This window comes from Coregonus lavaretus (assembly GCF_964263955.1).
Source record: "Coregonus lavaretus genome assembly, chromosome: 18".
In the NCBI taxonomy this organism is placed as follows: domain Eukaryota; kingdom Metazoa; phylum Chordata; class Actinopteri; order Salmoniformes; family Salmonidae; genus Coregonus; species Coregonus lavaretus.
The window spans coordinates 30,913,337-30,937,562 of record NC_140005.1 but is presented as its reverse complement, the minus strand read 5'-3'; the positions used below and the strand labels follow the sequence as shown (position 1 = coordinate 30,937,562).

Below are 24,226 nucleotides of genomic sequence, written 5' to 3'. Positions count from 1 at the left end.
CCTCCATTTCAGCCTGTGACAGGGGATACACATGACTCCTGGGAGGCACAGCATCTACCCGGAGGTTTATCGCGCAATCCCCCGCCCGATGAGGTGGTAACTTGGTAGCCTGTGTTTTAGATAACGTGTGCGCCAAATTCGAGGTATTCGGGGGGATTGCGCACGGTGGAGGTACTGTCTGGACTTTCCAACGTGGTTGCACCAACGGAAACACCTAGACACCTAACCTGACACTCTCGCGACCACCCCGTGAGAAACCTCTGCAGCCATGAGAAGGTGGGGTTGTGGAGTGCTAACCAAGGGATACCTAATACCACAGGGAAAGCAGGAGACTCAATAATAAAAAAAGTGACTTGCTCGCAATGAGTCTCGTGGGTAATCATGGTGACTGGTGCTGTAAAAAAGAAACCCAGACCCTAATGGTCGACTATCAAGTGCTCTGATGGGGAGTGGAATGGATAGGGGAACCAATTAAATGTCTAGACTGTGTGAGAATGCCCTGTCCATAAAGTTCCCAGCTGCGCCTGAATTGACTAGCGCCTTACACTGGGGAACTACCATGTGATCAGGAAAGTAGATGGGTAGGGTACAGTGCGCAGCAGAGGGCTCTGAATGAGTGTGGGTGTTCGATACCTGGGGTGATGCGAGAGTGCCCTGCCTGCCAGCTCCAGACCCAAAAGAACGCTTTGGGCCACCAAAGTGACACTGGCGCTGTCGTCCTCCGCTCGGTTCCACCTAGCTCCATCAGCTCGGGATCCGAGTCGGCCAGGGTGGGAACGGGCAGACCCCCTCCAGGACGTCCTCTGTCTGCCAGCAGGTTGTCCAAACAGATGGCCATGTCCACCAGTTGCGTGAAGGACAACATGGTGTCCCGGCAGGCTAGCTCCCTTCGGACGTCCTCCCGCAGATGGCACCAGAAGTGGCCGATAAGGGCCTGCTCGTTCCACCCGGACCCAGCTGCTAGAGTCCGAAACTCCTAGGCGAAGTCCTGCACTCACCCGCCTCTCGTCCTTCGGGCGGGTGATCGAAGACAGCCTTAAAGAGGCGAGCGAACTCCCCGTAGTTGTCCAACGCGGCTCCTCCTTCATTCCAGACCGCGTTGGCCCACTCCAGGGCTTTCCCCGAGAGGCAGGAGACGAGGGCGGACACCTTCTCCCGCTCCGATGGGGCTGGCCTGATGCTGGAGAAGTAGAGCTCCAGTTGGAGGAGGAATCCTTGGCAGAGAGCAGCTGTCCCGTCGAACTCCCGTTGTCGGGATATATGGATCACTCTGGGTGCTGGGGTGTGGGTGGCTGGATCTGATTGGCCAGCTGGTCTCGACAGATTGGGTCCTCTCTTCTCCAGGCGTTGGACGACCTGAAGAACCCGATCCATCGCTTTTCCCAAGCTGGCTAGCATCGTTAAACGCTCCTGGACCCGTGCCACGACTTCAGGCATTCGCTCCTCTCCCACTGACTCCATAGCTGGTGGGGGATTCTGTGACAGTGTGATTTGAAGGAGTTAGGCGCAGGAGGGTAAATCACAGAATACAGAGTTTATTCCGTAGTACACAGTTACGCTGGGTAGCGTTAACAGTCCTGTGCGCAAAACAGGCGCACTGGAACAAATACAGGCACACAGGGAAAATATACCCCGACAATACAAAGTACAGGTAGCTCCACCGAGCTACAGTCATCTAACATGAAACAATCACCCACAAGAACAAGGGGGCAGAGGGAACACTTATACATGTACTAATGAGGGGAATATGAACCAGGTGTGTGTAATTGACAAGACAAATGGAATGATGATATATGGAGCGGTGACGACGAACACCGAAGGCCGGTGACGACGACGAACACCGAAGCCTGCCCGAACAAGGAGGGGATGCAGCTTCGGAGGAAGTCGTGACAAATGGTCACCAACCTTTTCTGAGTCAAGATCACTTTCAGAGTCAAAATGCAAGCTGAGATCTACCACTCAGATGTAAAAAAAAAAAAAAAAAAAAAAGACTTAAAAACTTAAGCCTTTGCAACATTAAGCAATTAAAAACAGTTCTGTAGCAATGTGGTTTGTGCAGTAGGCTATAGGCCCAATACATTATCACTGTATATTGGCTATGCTTGAATTGCCCTGCCAATGTTGTTCTACTCAGACCATTTAGAAATTATATTTAAAACAAATTGGTATATGATCACACTGGAAATAGCTAATTTGTTGGATTACTTGTGAGGCCAAGCTGAGTGAGCATAATATATACAGTGGGGAAAAAAGTATTTAGTCAGCCACCAATTGTGCAAGTTCTCCCACTTAAAAAGATGAGAGAGGCCTGTAATTTTCATCATAGGTACACGTCAACTATGACAGACAAATTGAGAATTTTTTTCTCCAGAAAATCACATTGTAGGATTTTTAATGAATTTATTTTCAAATTATGGTGGAAAATAAGTATTTGGTCACCTACAAACAAGCAAGATTTCTGGCTCTCACAGACCTGTAACTTCTTCTTTAAGAGGCTCCTCTGTCCTCCACTCGTTACCTGTATTAATGGCACCTGTTTGAACTTGTTATCAGTATAAAAGACACCTGTCCACAACCTCAAACAGTCACACTCCAAACTCCACTATGGCCAAGACCAAAGAGCTGTCAATGGACACCAGAAACAAAATTGTAGACCTGCACCAGGCTGGGAAGACTGAATCTGCAATAGGTAAGCAGCTTGGTTTGAAGAAATCAACTGTGGGAGCAATTATTAGGAAATGGAAGACATACAAGACCACTGATAATCTCCCTCGATCTGGGGCTCCACGCAAGATCTCACCCCGTGGGGTCAAAATGATCACAAGAACGGTGAGCAAAAATCCCAGAACCACACGGGGGGACCTAGTGAATGACCTGCAGAGAGCTGGGACCAAAGCAACAAAGCCTACCATCAGTAACACACTACGCCGCCAGGGACTCAAATGCCAGACGTGTCCCCCTGCTTAAGCCAGTACATGTCCAGGCCCGTCTGAAGTTTGCTAGAGTGCATTTGGATGATCCAGAAGAGGATTGGGAGAATGTCATATGGTCAGATGAAACCAAAATAGAACTTTTTGGTAAAAACTCAACTCGTCGTGTTTGGAGGACAAAGAATGCTGAGTTGCATCCAAAGAACACCATACCTACTGTGAAGCATGGTGGTGGAAACATCATGCTTTGGGGCTGTTTTTCTGCAAAGGGACCAGGACGACTGATCTGTGTAAAGGAAAGGATGAATGGGGCCATGTATCGTGAGATTTTGAGTGAAAACCTCCTTCCATCAGCAAGGGCATTGAAGATGAAACGTGGCTGGGTCTTTCAGCATGACAATGATCCCAAACACACCGCCCGGGCAACGAAGGAGTGGCTTCGTAAGAAGCATTTCAAGGTCCTGGAGTGGCCTAGCCAGTCTCCAGATCTCAACCCCATAGAAAATCTTTGGAGGGAGTTGAAAGTCCGTGTTGCCCAGCGACAGCCCCAAAACATTACTGCTCTAGAGGAGATCTGCATGGAGGAATGGGCCAAAATACCAGCAACAGTGTGTGAAAACCTTGTGAAGACTTACAGAAAACGTTTGACCTGTGTCATTGCCAACAAAGGGTATATAACAAAGTATTGAGAAACTTTTGTTATTGACCAAATACTTATTTTCCACCATAATTTGCAAATCAATTCATTAAAAATCCTACAATGTGATTTTCTGGATTTTTTTTCCTCATTTTGTCTGTCATAGTTGACGTGTACCTATGATGAAAATTACAGACCTCTCTCATCTTTTTAAGTGGGAGAACTTGCACAATTGGGGGCTGACTAAATACTTTTTTTCCCCACTGTATATATTTTTTTTACAGGACTGATGGCGTGCATCTGATGGTCAGTCTGAGGGAGGGAGAGATCAGCGGTGAGGCTGCCTCTCACCTGACTCACCGTCCCTCCGCTCTCCCTCCCTCCGCTGAGAAAAGAGGACACAGTCCAGCTGATGGCGAATCTCATGTCGCACTGCATTATTTCTGCCTCTTGCACCAATTCATGTTGGTACTCCTATGACCAGAGAAAGTGAAATATTTCTTGATATTAAAAAAGACAAGCCGCTAATAATAACAACGCACGTTTATCAGAACACTTTCATATTCTCATTCATTGCAGCTGCGGTGCTGGTTGTAGCGTGAGCATGCACATTTTATGGCTTATAAAAGTGTTGACAGTGCTCAATAACTTAAACATTAACTTACTCATGAAATCGGCAGCTCTTTGCTGTATTTGTTGAGTCTCTCTCTAGTAATGGCTTAAAAAAATTTGAATTCTCACAGTATCAACTTTGATGTATGTTCCAGGTTTCTTTTTACTGTCGATGGCTTGAGGAAACTGTGCAGACACGGTGATCTGAGCTATCTGATTGGCCAGCGGTAGTGAGAGACGGTTCGAGTCACGCCTTTGATTTTAAGGAAATATTCATCCCATTGAAATAGAAATCCACATTTGGGTCAGGAAATGCATTTTCAGAGCTTACCACATCCATAAAGGAGAGAACGTAGCTACAAAATATTATCTGCTTTTTGCAGCTGAAAAGCATACACTCTGACGTTGACTTGCACTGCTACACTGAACATAGAAAGGGGAGGAATTGGTTGGTAAATTGGCAACATTTAATTTGCAATTTGCTAGCTACATATGTTAACATGTTGAGTAAGTCTCTACAACACACACACTGCTGACAGCCTATTACATTACACACATCCACTGTGTCCTACTAAAGCTCGATACCTGTTGTCATTTACATAAACAATTATATATTTTCATGTAGACATACTCATATGGAGTCAATGACTAAGATGAGGTACCAGAATCAACTGTAAGTCAATTGTTACCATCTATTTCCTTGCCAAGCACCATTATGTTGGATCTTTCCCAGCTAGCAGGCAAAACTGGTTGAAATAACGTCATTACAACATTACACTTTTGTCCGCTGGATTGTTGCTGTGTTCAGAAGAGTTCAATTTACCATCCTCTGACATTCACAGATGCTCTTAACCATAGCGTCTAACAGACCTAAAAGTTTCATAGGGTCAGAGTGAAGGAGTAGGAGGATGTTGTTACCGTACCAACATCAATTGGTCCATTTCTTCGAAAGATGTTGTTTACTTTCAAAGGTGTTGTTTACTTTCCATAATTTCCATGGGTAAACCATGCCATTTGGTATCCATTTTGCGCTTACCTTTTTACATTCAGCAGAAATATGTTTCCACAGTCCTTTTAGTGAGCGGCCCATTGTGAACTCTGAGATGTGAAATACGGCTGTATAATCACACCAACACAGTTGTTAAATATGAACAGCTTTCTAATAGACAGAAAGGTGTCATATTCTTATGTCATCCGCAGCTCCTCTTTTGTAGTTCCTTTCATTGTGTTCCCAAACACTCTCCTCCATCTAATATAGCCTAATTATCCTCCTCTCAGAGTATCACTGCTCTCTTTTAGGGTCCTCTTTCTCATTTTTTCTCTCTTTCTCTGTCCGACATCACACAGAATCAGTAACTTCCAGTAGAAAGACAGAATAGATGTATTTAATACAGTGGATGTGTTTTTTAAGAGCCAATGTCAAACAAGTAAGTTAGTACAAAGGCGGATTCTATAGTAATTTTTCCACTATTCTCTATACAGCTCTGAGCTCGGCTAAAACATTTAATTAAAGAGACCAGAATCATTATCTTGTTAGATTAAACAATTTTCTCTTTCTGCTTTTTCCTTCTTTGTTGCTTTGCACAAGATCCTGATATGATTTGAAAAAGAGATACAAAAAACAGAAAGCTATCCTTGTCTTTCAGTGTTGGGGAGTAGTGAACTACATGTAGTTCAACTAGTAATGTAACTACATTTTGCAGTAGCTTAATGGTCGTTGAACTAAATTGAAATCTAGGTAGTGTTTTCAGTAGTTAATTACTTTTTTGACATGTAGCGGTGTAGCTAACTACTGGAACTACACACTACTCTTTTTGAAAAAAATTAATAAAATATGTGTAAATTAGGCAATAATTTCCTTTCTTTTTCGGAATCAGACCTGCCTAATTCTCACTTGAAACATTGTTTTTGTGTTTAATAGGCTAAATTACACATTCTATTAACATATGGCCCAATTTGTAGTCTATGATATTTCAGATTTACATATGATAATTTTTCATGAACTAGTTTAGATGTAGTGAACTACTTTTTCAAAGTAATTTTATTGAAGTAAAATATATATAGGGTAGCTTTAATGTAGCTTAACTTCTTCCAGTGTGAAGTAATTGGTAGCTTGGTAAACTATATTTTCAGAGTAGCTTCCCCAACACTGTTGTCTAACTTGTCTTCAGTAGTGTTTTTGCTAATCTGCAGTCATTATAGAATTCTAGATTGGCTTTACCAGACAGGCCCTTTGCTGAGGTAGCTGGAGCCTAACTTCACAGCGAAGCTCTATTCTGTGTTAGTTAAACTTGACCCGTCACAGAAAATCATTATACTACAGAAGCTTTTGTCCAACCCTATGGTGAAACTCTTTCTTCTTCTTTCTTCGTCAAGCCCAACAAAAACAACAAGAACAACACTTAAAAGCCAGTCATACCCCAGCGGCAAATAGGCCGGCTTCACTCAGAAAGATCAAACCTTCTAGAGTTACCTCTAGAGCTTCAGGAAGTAAGACTTGGAGGCCGTTATAAAGCAGAGTGGATTACCTTTTAATTTTGCAGTGTTTGACGTGTGCGTGTTTGTGTGCATGTGTATGTGTGTGTGCGTGCATGTTTAACTTTCGGCCAGTTAGCCTCCTGCGTCTGTGTGTTATCCTGAAAGAGAGGCGGTTAGCACTCCACACTTCTCTCAGTTCCTGTTTGTGTGCTCTACTCATCATTCCACCAGTTGACATTTACACTTCATTCACATTCACATAAATGTTCAATGCTTGTTTTACCTGCCCCTCTGGTGCACTTTATACTTCCTTAATCTCGCTCTCTGTTTCTATAAAGGTCAGATTCGTACTGAATATGTGTATAAAATCTTGGACTTTGACCTGCATGGTCAGTAGTCAATTTGATTGACTGCCCAGTTGACACCTTTTAGTTCCTTGAACATTTATTCTTAAAGGTTAGCAATAACATTCCTGATTCCTCTAATGACTTGCCCAGTTTTCTTGGTGTCCTCACCCTCTGCGTGGTCGGTAATAACCGGATGCATCCGGTTTTCAGGGGAAATGGAAAGAGAACCTGTTACACGACTTCCGCTTTTGGACGTTAACAAGGTGAAACTCCATCTTAACTCCTCCTCCATATTTACTGGATTGGTTGAACAGTGCAGAAGAGAACCTCCCCCAACATTTATTTTTCTCATAAGCACCAGAAACAAAGAAATCCCGCTCAGGCTTTTCTTTTATGCCTGCTATGTTAGGTTAGGGTGTCGCAAGTGTGATCCTTTGAGAAACATTCGCTGAGAAAAACAGTCAAGTTTTAAAGTTTCCATTTGAAATTCCTTTAAATGTTTTTAACCCATTACACTGAAAATAACAGCCAGGGCAGATTATTTAATCTATAACTGTATAAATATTGGTTTAAAGCTACAGTCAACAATCTGATCTCCTCTTTTGCAGAGGAGCGGCCTGACTGTTCCAAGGCGCGGTGTGAGGTGCAGTTCTCACCCCGCTGCCCTGAGGACTCGGTGCTAATCGAAGGCTACGCACCCCCTGGAGAGTGCTGTCCCCTGCCCAGCCGCTGTGTCTGTAGCCCTGCAGGTTGCCTGAGGAAGGTGTGCCAGCCTGGATATCTCAACATCCTGGTGTCCAAGGGCACTGGGAAGCCTGGAGAATGCTGTGATCTATATGAGTGCAAGCCAGGTAGCTACAAATAACAATTCATCGCAACTATTTGTGACATGGCAACAATGTTTTCCGATTCTGATACTTAGCTCACTGTAGTAATAATAATATTTAATTTGTAGAATTTCCCAAACTCAATGCCCAAATTGTAGGCTACATATGAATGTGTTTACACTCATGAATGGCAGCTGTATCTGCCAGTGGTTTATCACCTCTGAGCTGTGGTGTGGCGTAATGTAGGCCATAGCCAACAGAAGCAATGGTTGCTAGGATAGGAATGTGCCGGTGCCGTGACCTCCCTGTTCAGGTCGGTTTTCTTAACACACACTACTCCCAATGTGCTCCTCTACAAGGGTTTTTACAATCAGGGTAATTGCCACAAACACTTACAAGGAGGAACATACAGTGGAGAAAAAAAGTATTTAGTCAGCCACCAATTGTGCAAGTTCTCCCACTTAAAAAGATGAGAGAGGCCTGTAATTTTCATCATAGGTACACGTCAACTATGACAGACAAATTGAGAATTTTTTTCTCCAGAAAATCACATTGTAGGATTTTTAATGAATTTATTTTCAAATTATGGTGGAAAATAAGTATTTGGTCACCTACAAACAAGCAAGATTTCTGGCTCTCACAGACCTGTAACTTCTTCTTTAAGAGGCTCCTCTGTCCTCCACTCGTTACCTGTATTAATGGCACCTGTTTGAACTTGTTATCAGTATAAAAGACACCTGTCCACAACCTCAAACAGTCACACTCCAAACTCCACTATGGCCAAGACCAAAGAGCTGTCAAAGGACACCAGAAACAAAATTGTAGACCTGCACCAGGCTGGGAAGACTGAATCTGCAATAGGTAAGCAGCTTGGTTTGAAGGAATCAACTGTGGGAGCAATTATTAGGAAATGGAAGACATACAAGACCACTGATAATCTCCCTCGATCTGGGGCTCCACGCAAGATCTCACCCCGTGGGGTCAAAATGATCACAAGAACGGTGAGCAAAAATCCCAGAACCACACGGGGGGACCTAGTGAATGACCTGCAGAGAGCTGGGACCAAAGCAACAAAGCCTACCATCAGTAACACACTACGCCGCCAGGGACTCAAATGCCAGACGTGTCCCCCTGCTTAAGCCAGTACATGTCCAGGCCCGTCTGAAGTTTGCTAGAGTGCATTTGGATGATCCAGAAGAGGATTGGGAGAATGTCATATGGTCAGATGAAACCAAAATAGAACTTTTAGGTAAAAACTCAACTCGTCGTGTTTGGAGGACAAAGAATGCTGAGTTGCATCCAAAGAACACCATACCTACTGTGAAGCATGGGGGTGGAAACATCATGCTTTGGGGCTGTTTTTCTGCAAAGGGACCAGGACGACTGATCTGTGTAAAGGAAAGGATGAATGGGGCCATGTATCGTGAGATTTTGAGTGAAAACCTCCTTCCATCAGCAAGGGCATTGAAGATGAAACGTGGCTGGGTCTTTCAGCATGACGATGATCCCAAACACACCGCCCGGGCAACGAAGGAGTGGCTTCGTAAGAAGCATTTCAAGGTCCTGGAGTGGCCTAGCCAGTCTCCATAGAAAATCTTTGGAGGGAGTTGAAAGTCTGTGTTGCCCAGCGACAGCCCCAAAACATCACTGCTCTAGAGGAGATCTGCATGGAGGAATGGGCCAAAATACCAGCAACAGTGTGTGAAAACCTTGTGAAGACTTACAGAAAACGTTTGACCTGTGTCATTGCCAACAAAGGGTATATAACAAAGTATTGAGAAACTTTTGTTATTGACCAAATACTTATTTTCCACCATAATTTGCAAATAAATTCATAAAAAATCCTACAATGTGATTTTCTGGATTTTTTTTCTCATTTTGTCTGTCATAGTTGACGTGTACCTATGATGAAAATTACAGGCCTCTCTCATCTTTTTAAGTGGGAGAACTTGCACAATTGGTGGCTGACTAAATACTTTTTTTCCCCACTGTAGCTTCATAGCAAACATAGAAGGAGGAATATTATTTATATAAAACCACATACTTTATAGTTTACAGTTCTTTTCTTTATTGATTTGCTCTCAATCGAATTTGAGCCCACTGCTACCTCTATGATGATTGTCTTTGTGTTATACCCTACCTAGTGTTTAGTGTGGACTGCAGCACAGTGGAGTGTCCTCCTGTCCAGCAGGTTCAGTGTCCACCTGACAGCTATGAGACCCAGGTTCGTCTCACCGCAGACGGCTGCTGTACCCTTCCCACCAGGTGAGCCTCGACCTCCCTCTGAATGCAACAATCATCACACTCTCTTTGGCAGTCCTAAAAAGTAGTCAGGGTAAGTCAGGTGTGAGGGTGGTCCATCTGATGTGTACTAACTCTATGACTCCCCCTCTCTCCATCCCATCTCTAGGTGTGAGTGTTTGCCTGGCCTGTGTAGTTTCCCACAATGCACCGCCGGGAGCTCCCCCGAGGTGGTCTTCAACGGCGACGGTACCCCCGGGCGATGCTGTGATGTGTACGAATGCATCAACGGTGAGTTTGGCCCTTCTCGCGAACTCTGCTTGGCTCTGGCCTGAACCACACAGCTCCCATCTCACTGTTCCTGAGCTGTTATTAAGGAATGAGTGATACAGGATGGATGGCAAAGCCTTGTTTTCCTGCTTTCTGCTCCGGTTAATTTTAAAATAATATTGTACCGTGCCAGGCCAGCTGACGGGGGAGGTTAGGAGATATCACTAAGATGACATGAAAATATTTACAGTGAGCTCCAAAAGTATTGGGACAGTAACACATTTTTAGTTGTTTTGGCTCTGTACTCCAGCACATTTATACAATGATTATGAGGTTAAAGTGCAGATTGTCAGCTTTAATTTGAGGGTATTTTCATCCATATCGTGTGAACCGCTTAGAAATTACAGCACTTTTTGGACATAGTCCCCCCATTTTACGGGACCAAAAGTATTGGGACATATTCAAATAAAGTAGTAAAAAGTGTTTGGTCCCATATTCATAGCATGCAAGCGTGTGACTCTACAAATTGGTTAGATGCATTTGCTGTTTGTTTTGGTTGTGTTTCAGATTATTTTGTGCCCAATAGAAATGAATGGTAAATAATGTATTGTGTCATTTTGGAGTCACTTTTATTGTAAATAAGAATAGAATATTCTTCTAGATTAATGTGGATGCTACCATTATTACGGATAATCCTGAATGAATCGTGAATAATGATGAGTGAGAAAGTTACAGATGCACAAATATCACCCCCCCCCCTCCCAACAAAAAATGCTAACCTCATTTTACATTACATTTTAGTCATTTAGCAGACGCTCTTATCCAGAGCGACTTACAGTTAGTGAGTGCATACATTATTTTATTTTAATTTTTTTCATACTGGCCCCCCATGGGAAACGAACCCACAACCCTGGCGTTGCAAACGCCATGCTCTACCAACTGAGCTACATCCCTGCCGGCCATTCCCTCCGGCCATTCCCTCCCCTACCCTGGACGACGCTGGGCCAATTGTGCGCCGCCCCATGGGTCTCCCGGTCGTGGCCGGCTACGACAGAGCCTGGATTCTAACCAGGATCTCTAGTGGCACAGCTAGCACTGCGATGCAGTGCCTTAGACCACTGCGCCACAGAACCTCCCCTGTTATTGTAATGGTGAGAGGTTAGCATGTCTTGGGAGTATGATATTTGTGCACTTATTAATGATTCAGTTAAAAGTGCATGGTGCATTTTAAGAAACTAAAAGTCCATGGTAGCCACAATTCTTAATTAATTGCAGGGCTAAACTATCTCTAGAATAGTCCCTAGGTCTTCCTTAATGGTCCTGTTAATCAGGTGAATGGCCCCTGGCAAAAACAAGGCCCTGCGCCTATTGGTGGGGCACTTGAGTCAGCGCAGGTGACGTCCAAGGGGGAGGAGTTGGAACTGCGGGTTGAGGACATGGGTGCTGTCCCCCAGGTTGTTATAGGCCTTCCTCCTGACCTGCTGCTCAGAGAATGAAGCCAGTCTTCTGAGAGGCACCCCGGTGATCTTAGAGCAATGGCTTTGAGGCGGTTCTTGACAGAAAGGGATGTGAACCAGCATACGAAGGAGAAACACAGAACGCTCTCGATGAAAGAACTGTAAAAGGTTTGCAATATTGATTTGTGTACACTGTAGTATAGTATTCTAAAGTATACTACAGTTTACTACAGAATTCTATAGTAAGTACTGTAGTATTCTATAGTACATTGTAGTGTTTTTTCATGTGGGATTGTAAGCAGAAGAAGACAATTACCCCACCCTCAATGTGCTCTGTTTCATCAACCCAGCAGCTTTTTTGCCTTAGATTCTGCAGGTTGAAGAAGAGTGCAAATTAGTGAGGAGTAAGAGAGAGGTGGTTGAATGGGCAGAGGATACTTTTCAAATTAAAGCAAATTATGAATTATTTATGGAGCGGCGGAGAACTTTAAAGGGTGAGCCAGCCTTAAAATAATAATTTAAAGACCTTGCTTTTTTAAAAGGGAAATCTCTAGTATCTTAAAAAAACGAATACATTTGAAAGATTGTTCCTTGGCTCTGAGAGGAGGTCTAAGAGCCGTGACATATGTTGCAAATTACGTGCGAAAAGCTAATCTACTGTAGCGAGGAGGAGATTTTTTCCGTTGGTTGACGTTGGGGCGACAGGGGAGAGGGTGTGACAGGCAGCACTGAACTTCCCCTCTTAGCCCTACTAGCTAGAACAAGCATCTGTTGGCGATGTGCAGCCAGGAGCAATGGGTTCAGAGATCTGCCCTGGGAACAGCAAAACACTGAACAGAAATATAACCTGATTGAACATCTGGTTCTATGGTGGCTTTATCTGCCTGGATAGAGGGAATAGTAGGGAGGGAGAGAGGGAAGCAGGGAATGAGGGAGGGGGGAGATTATTTAATATTCTGTGGCTGAAGGGGGTGGAAAGGAAATGGGGAGTGAAGATGAACTCATCCCTAAAGGGTGGGAACTGATCTGGGGATCAATAGATCAACAGCTGTTGAGCACACGTCACCCCTGCAACACACACACACACCCACACATAAACACACACACACTGCAACACTGCATCTCTGCTGTAATCCTACCTGACCCCTTCAGGGCTTGCCGTGACTCCCAGTAATTCACATACAGCGAATTAACGGCAAACGGCAAACACACAAAGACAACATGATAAACCCTGAGGGTGATGCTTAAGAGATACACAACCACTGCTTAGTAGGAGGGCTACAGATACAGAGGTATTTCTACACTGTTATTGATTGTGATAATTCTACTTACATAGATGTAATCTTTGATAAGCAATCGCGGCTGGCTGCTCAATATTGCTGACACATACAGCATTTTTGAATGTGTGTGTGTGTGTGTTGTGTGTGTGTGTTTGGAACATACTGTTCTCAATCAATGACTACTGACAGAGTTTTTCAGTGTGTTTCGCTACAGGGGAACTGAAACGCTCAACAGCTGTGTTATGGTGTTCATTGGACAATCTAGACTTTGCAGACAAATATTGACCCAGACTCCTTGATTTAGTTGTTAAACCAGATTTCACCATTGCTTTTCTCTCCGATGTGTGCCCATTCGTTCAATGAAAGGCAGTTGAATGGACATAAAAGATTTCTGAAGTCAGCAAGCAGAACTATCAAAGGACTAAAGGATGTCATGTCTGTCTTCTAACACTACCTCCTCACAACCATCTGTGTTGGAAACCCTATTCAGGGAACACAAATAGAACATGGGGCCAGGACATAAGGAGGAAGGTTTGACTGGATGAACTGTGGAAGCCATCTGCAAACAGTGGTGTCTGCAGGCTTCTGTTGTCCCACTCTGATAGTAAATGTTAGCAGCAGCAGACGAGACATGAGACAGCTGAGGTACTCTACAGAGCATGTTTGGAATGGCCTTGGAGCCTGCTGCTCACACACACACACACACACACACACACACACACACACACACACACACACACACAGTTAGGTACCAGGTAGCTTCCTCCTCAGACTGTGATCTCACCCTCCTGCTTGGAGATAAGCGTTTCATCAGGCTGTGTGTGTATGTGTGTGTGTGTGTGTGTGTATGTACACGTGTGTGTACAAGTGTGCGTGTGTTCTATGTGTGTGTGACCGGGATCTCTCCTCTAGACAAATAATTGAGGTTCCTGTCAATAGTTAAATCGAGGACAGTCTTAACTGAATGAACAATGGAGACAAAATGCAAATATGAACATTTATTAAAATAGTTTGGGGGATGGCCTCGTCTCTGAGGAATTATCCTCGGCGCCAGATGCTGTGATGGCAGGTAGCTATGCGGGGCAGCTGGCATCAATAGAATACCCCCTCAAACCTGCCCCCCTCCCCCACATGGTGAAGTTCCAACTGCAAGTGAGAGAACAAGGGGTAAGTTGACAAATAAATACGTCCCAAGATTTATGCTCATTGGTGAAGAGAAAGGTGATTATTGCACGGATGTGGTGAAGCTGCATTATTGTGTCGTGCTCATAGGCTATAAGGTGAATGGCATTCTGCATGTGCCTAATGTTAAAAGAGGAGGAGAGAGGAGAGACATGACACTATGCTGATAATGATAACGTTTGTAAACACTAACATAATATGATACATTCCAACTATGCCCATAGAAAAGGAAGCAATGTGAATTATATTGTGCTTACTGAATGAAGTTAAAGTAAGCTAGCCATTCAGCCCTGCCTTACTGATTGAACCTTCATAGGTTTTTGTCAAGTTTGTGGCCTCAGTCTCTGCTCCTGCCAGGGAGGTAACTTAGAGATGTGGATAGCCCTTACACACACACACACACATATACACACACACTCACAATTAATCTGCTTTCTAGTCAATGAGTCAGCCCTTTGATACTGTGTGATGTTGTCCGTGCTGGAGATGCTCAGAGGAAATGGAAAGTGAAGCCTTTTGTCTTGTTGGTGACAAAGGAGCTGGAAAAGCTGGCAATCTCTTCTGGCAATTAGGGTAGATACACTTAACGAAGACATTTCTATTGAATGCGTGTGGCATTTGGATTGAGTGTGTAACTGTTGGGCCCCCGTGTTGAGGGTCAGCGTGGCAGAGGTGATGTTGCCTACCCTCACAACCTGGGGTCGGCCCGTCCTCAGAGATGACATACTATATGTGCCTATTCATGCCCTGCAACGAATAGAGACAGAAGCAGGCTGGTGTTATTTCAGGCAAGCTGTTGCTATCTAACAGCATCTAGACAGCCATTACTTCTACTTCTGCAGACTGATCCGACTACATTGACATCGTTCAATTTTCCCATCAGACTTTGCATAAACATATATAATATGTGTAAAGCATGCACACTGACTGACAGACTATATGATTACTTATTTATCCATCTCTATGAATCAGACATGATTCTCTCTGATGAAAGCAGAACACACCCTATTGACTCAGATCATTCATGCTTAGGCCGATTCAGGTTTATTCAGACTGCCCATTTGAGGGCTGAGAGAGAACAGAAAAGGGCAGGCTGGTGGTTGAAACAGGACTAGTGGTTGCCATAGTGAGGCAGGTGATTGACAGTTTATGTAATCCGCTCAACACATGGTCTGAGAGTGAGTCGGGAAACCACCTTAAACGTCTTGATCTCACGTTGTCGGTTTTTCATAGGCTCCTTTTCCCTTTTTGAGTATTAACTTTGCTATGTCAGCCCTGGCCTCAGCCTTCCAAAAGCAGTGTGTGTACCCGACTTTAAGAAATTAGCCCAGGGATAATCCCTAGCTGTCTATAGGGCCGGGTCGTTCTGCCTGCTCTGGGATGACGTGGAGAAAGCCAGACAGAACAATGTGCTCTATCTTACAGCTACAGCCAGATTAACACACATCAAGTTATGAAGCAGCCTCGGAATGTTCAACAGAGGCAGACAGCAGTCTGCTATTTTGAGAGATTACTACTTACCGGTACCTTAAACCCCACTCTGGCTTGATCAGCGACTAATGTTATGTCAGTTCACAGACGGCGGTTAGAGTAAACAACACATTCCTGGACCGCTCAGTCAGAAGAGAACCTGGTGCTGTTATTGGCTTTAGAAACAGGAAGTTGACTAAAGGTCATCCGCTCCACTCAGAAACACTGACTCTGTTTCAATATCCTTTCTAGTCTCAGACCTGGGTTCAAATACTATTTAGTGTATTTCAATTACTTTCAAAGACATTGAATATTGGAATGTATTTGGAAATACACTTGGAAACTATTTGAAAATACTCATATACACTGACTCAAATACACTCCAATGCATTTAACCCAGGTATTTGAAAATAGTATTTGAAATAAGTATTTGAAAATACTTTAAAATAGTAGGCAATAGGAAATTATTTGAAAATACAGTACTTTCAAATAATTCCAATAGAAGTAGTTGATTCTGTCCACATTATTTGAAAGTACTTAAATGCACAGAAAATAAGTATTTAAAGCTGCAATATGTAACTTTTTGGGCGACCCGACCAAATTTACATAAAAATGTGTTTTATAGATCTGTCATTCTCGTTGAAAGCAAGACTAGGAAGCGATAGATCTGTTCTATGTGCTCTATTTCTATGCTTCCCATTCTTAAGTTTTGTTTTTGCGTATTTTACTTTCGTTTTTGTACAATATACAATATTTTTGGTTAGGATAAATATATTTCACAGCAGTTTACATGGTACAATGATTCTCTACACTATACTTGCTTGTTTTGTCACAAACTGAAATTAGGTGAACTATTAGAATTTTAGCAACCAGGGAATGGTGGAGCGATCTCTGCATAGTGCATCTTTAAATAACAAATACTCAAATACACATGTATTTGAACCCAGGTCTGACAAGTCTAGGCTAGCATACCACTTTGAGTGAAGCAAAAATATATGCGCAACATGTAAAGTGTTGGTCCCATGTTTCATGAGCTGAAATAAAACATCCCAGAAATTTTCCATACCCACAAAAAGCTTATTTCTGGCAAATTTTGTGCACAAATTTGTTTACATTCCTGTTAGTGAGCATTTCTCCTTTGCCAAGATAATCCATCCACCTGACAGGTGTGGCATATCAAGAACTGATTAAACAGCATTATCATTACACAGGTGCACCTTGTGCTGGGGACAATAAAAGGCCACTATAATGTGCAGATTTTTCTCACAACACAATGCCACATATGTCTCAAGTTTTGAGGGAGCTTGCAATTGGCATGCTGACTGCAGGAATGTCCATAAGCCTCCTCCAACGTCATTTTAGAGAATTTGGCAGTACGTCCAACCGGCCTCACAACCGCAGACCACGTGTAACCACACCAGCCCAGAACCTCCACATCTTGCTTCTTCACCTGCAGGATCATCTGAGACCAGCCACCCAGCTGATGAAACTGTAGGTTTGCACAACCGAAGAATTTCTGCACAAACTGTCAGAAACCGTCTCAGGGAAGCTCATCTGCATACTTGTCATCCTCACCAGGGTCTTGACCTAACTGCAGTTTGGCGTCGTAACCGACTTCAGTGGCAAATGCTCACCTTCGATGGCCACTAGCACGCTGGATAAGTGTGCTCTTCACGGATGAATCCCGGTTTCAACTGTACCGGGCAGATGCCGCCATGTGGGCGAGTGATTTGCTGATGTCAACGTTGTGAACAGAGTGCCCCATGGTGGCGTTGGGGTCATGGTATGGGCAGGCATAAGCTACTGACAAAGAACACAATTGTATTTTATTGATGGCAATTTGAATGCACAAAGATACCGTGACGAGATCCTGAGGCCCATTGTTGCGCCATTCATCTGCCGCCATCACCTCATGTTTCAGCATGATAATGCACTGCCCCATGTCGCAAGGATCTGTACACAATTCCTGGAAGCTGAAAATGTCCCAGTTCCTCCATGGCCTGCATACTCACCAGACATGTCACCCATTGAGCATGTTTGGGATGCTCTGGATCGACGGCGGGTTCCAGTTCCCGCCAATATCCAGCAACTTCACACAGCCATTGAAGAGGCAACAATCCACAGGCCACAATCAACAGCCTGATCAACTCTATGCGAAGGAGACGTGTCGCGCTGCATGAGGGAAGTGGTGTTCACACCAGATACTGACTGGTTTTCTGATCCACGCCCCTACCTTTTTTTAAAGGTATCTGTGACCAACAGATACATATCTGTATTCCCATTCAAGTGAAATCCATAGATTAGGGCCTAATTTATTTATTTCAATTGACAGATTTTCCTTATTTGAACTGTAACTCAGTAGAATCTTTGAAATTGTTGCATGTTTCGTTTATATTTTTGTTCAGTGTAGTCTGCTAGTATATACATTGGAACACAGTGATTGAATAGGCGCAACAACTTAACCTATAAAGTATTTGGAGGAGAACAACAATTGATCGGGCCTGGCAGCCATTGTGAGATCAGATGTTGTTTATGTTTCATTGCATCGCTGTAAGCAGTAAGCACTATCACTCAATAAATTCACATTATTCTGAACTCTGAAGCTGTTTGTGTGATGCAGCCTTGATTTGTAAGTGTTGTTGCCTGCCTGTCTGGTGGGGCCTTTGTGTGTTATTCTGTTCATCCACAGAGCTGAGGCTTGTCTGTCTGCTGAGGTAGAGGGGGAGGCACACCTGTCGAGTGCTGCATGTTATCACATTATTTAGTCTCTGTCTCAGCAGCACAGCCAAAACATGAGGGTGCGGCAGCATGGGGGAATGAAGAAATCTGGCTAGCTGGCTGCCTGGCTCGGAGGGAGGGAGGGAGGAAGGGATGTGATTGGTCTGGTCCAGACATAGGGGAGAGAGGGGGGTGGTTAGGGGGATGGCAGGGGAGGGGAAAGGAGGAGAGAACTGTACACGAACAGAGAATAATAGACAGACAGACAGATAGGTAGAAGGGTTGGACAGGAGTGCACCAGGAGAGCATGGTTCTCACTGGTTCCTGATAACTAAGAGATAGGACATTACATGGAAGGTTTAGTACAGAGGAACAGGCGGAGACCTCTGCTTCTCTGTTTTCTATAAATATGATGGTGATAATAACCCTGGAGAACATTGTCTGCTGCAAACAACCTACTGTGTGTTTATCAAACCTCAGTTAATGTAACTGGCTGTTGTTTTCTACCATGGGAAAGTACACACATAGAAGTGGAATGACTAGTATAATCTATAATAGATTATATTTCTATGAACACAGGTACCATAGGATTGGACTGCTATTAATACCATTTTCATTTATAGCTATCAAATGAAGGCCGTTGGCGGTCGAAACCTTTTAATGTTAACCTTAAAAGACCACTTCAATCAGCTTGTAATTTTTATGGATAGCAGATCATTTCTTCAGTTCTAATATGTAGCTATACTAGTCACAGTGGTCCTGGGATGAAGTATACCATTGAAGCAGTTTATATGCTACAGTATATTATTTCAATCCTACACTCCTCTCGTATGCCAGCAGGTTATGAGTGTCTTATTCTTGCTTCTGCCGTTCTTCTCCCCAGGAGCTCACAGCTTATATGTGCTAGGAGGCTCCTACAGAGTATCTGTGTGTGTGTGTGTGTGTGTGTGTGTGTGTGTGTGTGTGCGCGCCTCAGGAGTACTAGCGCCCTCCTTGTTCTCTCTCCTCACACACTCAAATGCTCTCCTTCCAAAGAACTGCAGTCAAAACCAAAATTGGTTCACTGAATACAGGCTTTCTGTATGCTAGGAGTTTGGGGTTAAATTATATAGGTGTGAAGTTTGTAGTTGTTCATGCATCCATGCTTGCCGTTGCATGGCACTGTAGGCCTAAGCTTATTGTGAATTTTGTTAGCAGTCAAAGACACTCACACGGTGTACAAGTAAGAGTTGGTTAGCTAAGTGGTTCGAGCATTGCTCTTAACAGCGTGGGGAAATGTGTGGCCTAACACCTAGTATTTTTTTAAAAATCCTTTGTCAGCCGGTAACTTTCTTGCAAACAACTGCCGGTCCCACAGTAATTGACTGTAATTAACATAAACACGTTTAGCATCTCCGGTTTCCACGCATAGCCTACAAGCCACTGATGTGGACCTTTTGGAAGATCTACATTTAAAAAGTCTAATAAATCAATTTAATATAGCCTACACCATCACAATAAATCCATTATTTATTTTAGGCAGGTCTAAAGAAACATTATGATATGAAGAAAATGTAGCCTATTTCAGAAGAACAGAATAGCATATTCTGAGTGATCCTTATGTTAGGCCCTGATCTGGTTATGCAATATGGCTGTGGGCTACAGTAGTTCATTTAGCAGATAAGATTAGCTTATATTTCCTGTGGCATTATTTTATATTTTATATAAATGTTATATAAAATGCATGCGCTGTTTCTTGCCTTACAGTCTGAAAAGAAAAGGTTCCTTAGATTGCAACACCGGCGGAACCCCTAAAGGTGCCTGCAGGAACCTTTTCCCTGACGAACGTTTTAACCCCATAAGGTCGATGTCCGCGCCCCCGTGGAAATCTAATTAGCATAATACAACAATCCCCATAGAAATCCGTCAGTTTAAGCTAGAGATTTTGCGGTGAAAGGTGACAGAGCTAGAGTGGTGTTTGCCAGACCATGAGACATCCCAAAAATCGGTCTTCTCACAAAATCGTCTGTAGCATTCAAACAGTTTAGCCTATAAACTCACGAACACGATGGTGTTCTCCGTTGTGCTCTACGACCCCCACAAGCGTCTTGGGACTCATCTGAAGTCAGTAAAGCCGATCTGCCAACTTCTGTCTGTAGCATCCGAACAGTTTGGGTTACACACTAATATGGCCTCACAAGACTCGTCTGAAGGTCCCTTGGTACCAGTAGAAAAAATGAATGGAAGTATGTATGGATACTGTTTATTGCCAAAAATAAGGGGTTAAATACATGTAAAAAAATAAATAATAATAAACTAATGTTTCCAGTTCTTTCTTTAACTGTATCTCTAAGATATAGGACAGACACTTCAGAACAAACTTCCTTTAGATAATTTTTTGGGGACTATCTGTTGTTCTATGTAGTGAATCTGTAGGGGCTAATAGCAGTAAGGCCAAATCAAATTTGTCATCAAATAATGTTAAAAACATTTTTTGGGAGGGGTCTTCAAATTCAAAATCAAATAGCAAAATTATCCTTGGTATGACCTTCTTAAAACAAATCCATATGGCTTAGTAGAACCCCCCCCCCCCCTCCTCCCTCCCCCGGCTTAGACAGGGCTTAGACTCTTATGGGTTAAAAGGGTTCCTCAAAGAACCTTCTAGGGTTTTAAGGTTCCTGTAGGAACATTTTATGTCCCATGTATTCTATTATGAATAATAGCAATACTGCTACTACTACTACTACTACTACTACTACTACTACTACTGTACTAATACTACTACAAATAATAATAATAATAATAATAACAATATACTATTAACAATAATAATACACATAATATTGAGTGGCAAACTTGTAAAGTCACAAATTCATTTTATTGACATTGAAAGTCACAGAAATCCAAATATGCAATCAATAAATAGTCAACCGTTAACGAACCTTCATATTTGATGTGTATCGACAACAAGATAGGAACCTATACTAAAAATACTATAATAATTATTGTCATCAACTATACCAATCAAAAGACCCCATCTTACTGATAAAAATGATATATTTAGATACATGGAGAATATTTCACAGGTCAATAATCAAAAATAGGTATGTAGAGACACTAACAAAGCATTAGCACATTGGATAACTGCTTTCTAAGTAGTTTCTAATTTGAATACTTTGGCTGTTACATCTGACCTCGCGTTACTTTGTGCTCTGGTCTCCCCTATCCCTCTCTACAGCAAAAGGTTTGCCATTCAACATTTGCTGGTAATTTACCCCCCAAGAACACATTTCTGAGTATGTGCTCTGCTATCAGCTGCTGTGATGATGACAAGACAGTATGGAGAGGGAGAGTATGGAGGACAGAGACAGGAGTAACAGAACACACAATAATCACACTGTAAATACATTCATTTACCATTCAGTTAGTAATGGAAAATACAAAGAAATAACACAGAACACGCTATACTCACACTGCAAATACATCCAAAGACTTTATAGAGGCTAACCTGTTTGTAGATCCATAGTGAGCTTTAAACATGGTCTTGCTTTGGTCTGAAATGCAGACAGAACAGGCCGCCCCAATACACCAGCCTGAAAGACATCAATTAGACTCAAACGCAACATAAACAACATGAGTATTAAATATCAAATGCATCAAACTAATCTGAGGTGTTTTATTTATTTATTCCTCTTTTTGTCAAGTTTAACATAACCTACATTGGGTCATCTCTCTCTCTCTCTCTCTCTCTCTCTCTCTCTCTCTCTCTCTCTCTCTCTCTCTCTCTCTCTCTCTCTCTCTCTCTCTCTGTGTCTCTCTCTCTCTCACTCTCACTCTCACTCACTCTCGCTCTCTTTCTCTCTCTCTCTCTCTGCAATATGTAACTTTTTGGGTGACCTGACCAAATTCACATAGAAATGCACATTATAGATCTGTCATTCTCATTGAACGCAAGTCTAAGAGGTGGTAGATCTGTTCTATGTGCACTATTTCTATGCTTCCCGGTCTTCTGTTTCGTTTTTTGCTTCTTTTACTTTCTGTTTTGTACACCAGCTTCAAACTGCTGCTCGAATTGACTTTTTCCCTTCTCTCACTTCCTTGGCTGCTCTCTCTATCTTGAGTTCATATGCATGACACATTGCAAAAATACTATGCATAAAACGGACAAAATGTAATCATCATTTGTATAGGGTATGGTGGCCATTGGCTTAACTTACCCCAAGGCAAACATTTTGACTATATTAGCCCACACAGCTACAAATATGCACTTTCATGCTAAGTTTAGAACCTCATATTGAAGCTTATAGAGACCACAACTGACGTATAAAACAATCTTAAAACGATCTACTTTGGTTTAGATACAAGCAACATGAAACCTACAGTTGAAGTCGGAAGTTTACATACACCTTAGCCAAATACATTTAAACTCAGTTTTCCTGACATTTAATGCTAGTAAAAATTCCCTGTCCTAGGTCAGTTAGGATCACCACATTATTTTAAAAATGTGAAATGTCAGAATAATAGTAGAGAGAATTATTTATTTCAGCATTTAATTATTTCATCACATTCCCAGTGGGTCAGAAGTTTACATACACTCAATTAGTATTTGGTAGCATTGCCTTTAAATTGTTTAACTTGGATCAAATGTTTCGGGTAGCCTTCCACAATCTTCCCACAATAAGTTTGGTGAATTTTGGCCCATTCCTCCTGACAGAGCTGGTGTAACTGAGTCAGGTTTGTAGGCCTCCTTGCTCGCACATGCTTTTTCAGTTGTGCCCACACATTTTCTATAGGATTGAGGTCAGGGCTTTGTGGTGGCCACTCCAATACCTTGACTTTGTTGTCCTTAAGCCATTTTGCCACAACTTTGGAAGTATGCTTGGGGTCATTGTCCATTTGGAAGACCCATTTGCGACCAAGCTTTAACTTCCTGACTGATGTCTTGAGATGTTGCTTCAATATATCCACATAATTTTCCTTCCTCATGATGCCATCTATTTTGTGAAGTGCACCAGTCCCTCCTGCAGCAAAGCACCCCCACAGCATGATGCTGCCACCCCCGTGCTTCATGGTTGCGATGGTGTTCTTCGGCTTGCAAGGTACCCCCTTTTTCCTCCAAACATAACGATGGTCATTATGGCCAAACAGTTTTTGTTTCATCAGACCAGAGGACATTTCTCCAAAAAGTGAGATCTTTGTCCCCATGTGCAGTTGCAAGCCGTAGTCTGTCTTTTTTATGGCGGTTTTGGAGCAGTGGCTTCTTCCTTGCTGAGCGGCCTTTCAGGTTATGTCGATATAGGACTCGTTTTACTGTGGATATAGATACTTTTGTACCTGTTTCCTCCAGCATCTTCACAAGGTCCTTTGCTGTTGTTCTGGGATTGATTTGCACTTTTCGCACCAAAGTACGTTCATCTCTAGGAGACAGAACACTTCTCCTTCCTAAGCGGTATGACGGCTGCGTGGTCCCATGGTGTTTATACTTGCATACTATTGTTTGTACAGATGAACGTGGTACCTTCAGGCGTTTGGATATTGCTCCCAAGGATGAACCAGACTTGTGGAGGTCTACCATTTTTTTTCTGAGGTCTTGGCTGATTTCTTTTGAAATCAGCCAAGAGGCACTGAGTTTGAAGGCACTGAGTTTGAAGGCAGGCCTTGAAATACATCCACAGGTACACCTCCAATTGACTCAAATGATGTCAATTAGCCTATCAGAAGCTTCTAAAGCCATGACATCATTTTCTGGAATTTTCCAAGCTGTTTAAAGGCACAGTCAACTTAGTGTATGTAAACTT

General features: G+C 42.9%; 1 protein-coding gene and 1 long non-coding RNA gene across 2 annotated transcripts in view; one reads left to right on the top strand and one right to left on the bottom strand.

Moving 5' to 3' along the window:
* Positions 1-24,226, top strand: part of LOC311146126 (cysteine-rich motor neuron 1 protein) — a 128,257-nt gene that overhangs the window by 65,187 nt on the left and 38,844 nt on the right. Inside the window, exons 3-5 of the mRNA XM_084182601.1 lie at positions 7,613-7,855; positions 9,976-10,096; positions 10,242-10,363. Of these exons, the coding sequence (XP_084038727.1) occupies positions 7,613-7,855; positions 9,976-10,096; positions 10,242-10,363 (486 nt within the window). The remainder of the gene's footprint in view (positions 1-7,612; positions 7,856-9,975; positions 10,097-10,241; positions 10,364-24,226) is intronic.
* On the bottom strand, positions 14,063-15,890 carry LOC311145683. The gene is made up of 3 exons (XR_014614622.1): positions 15,783-15,890; positions 14,683-15,008; positions 14,063-14,225 (listed from the first exon to the last, which is right to left on the bottom strand). It is a non-coding gene; the product is annotated as an uncharacterized lncRNA (long non-coding RNA).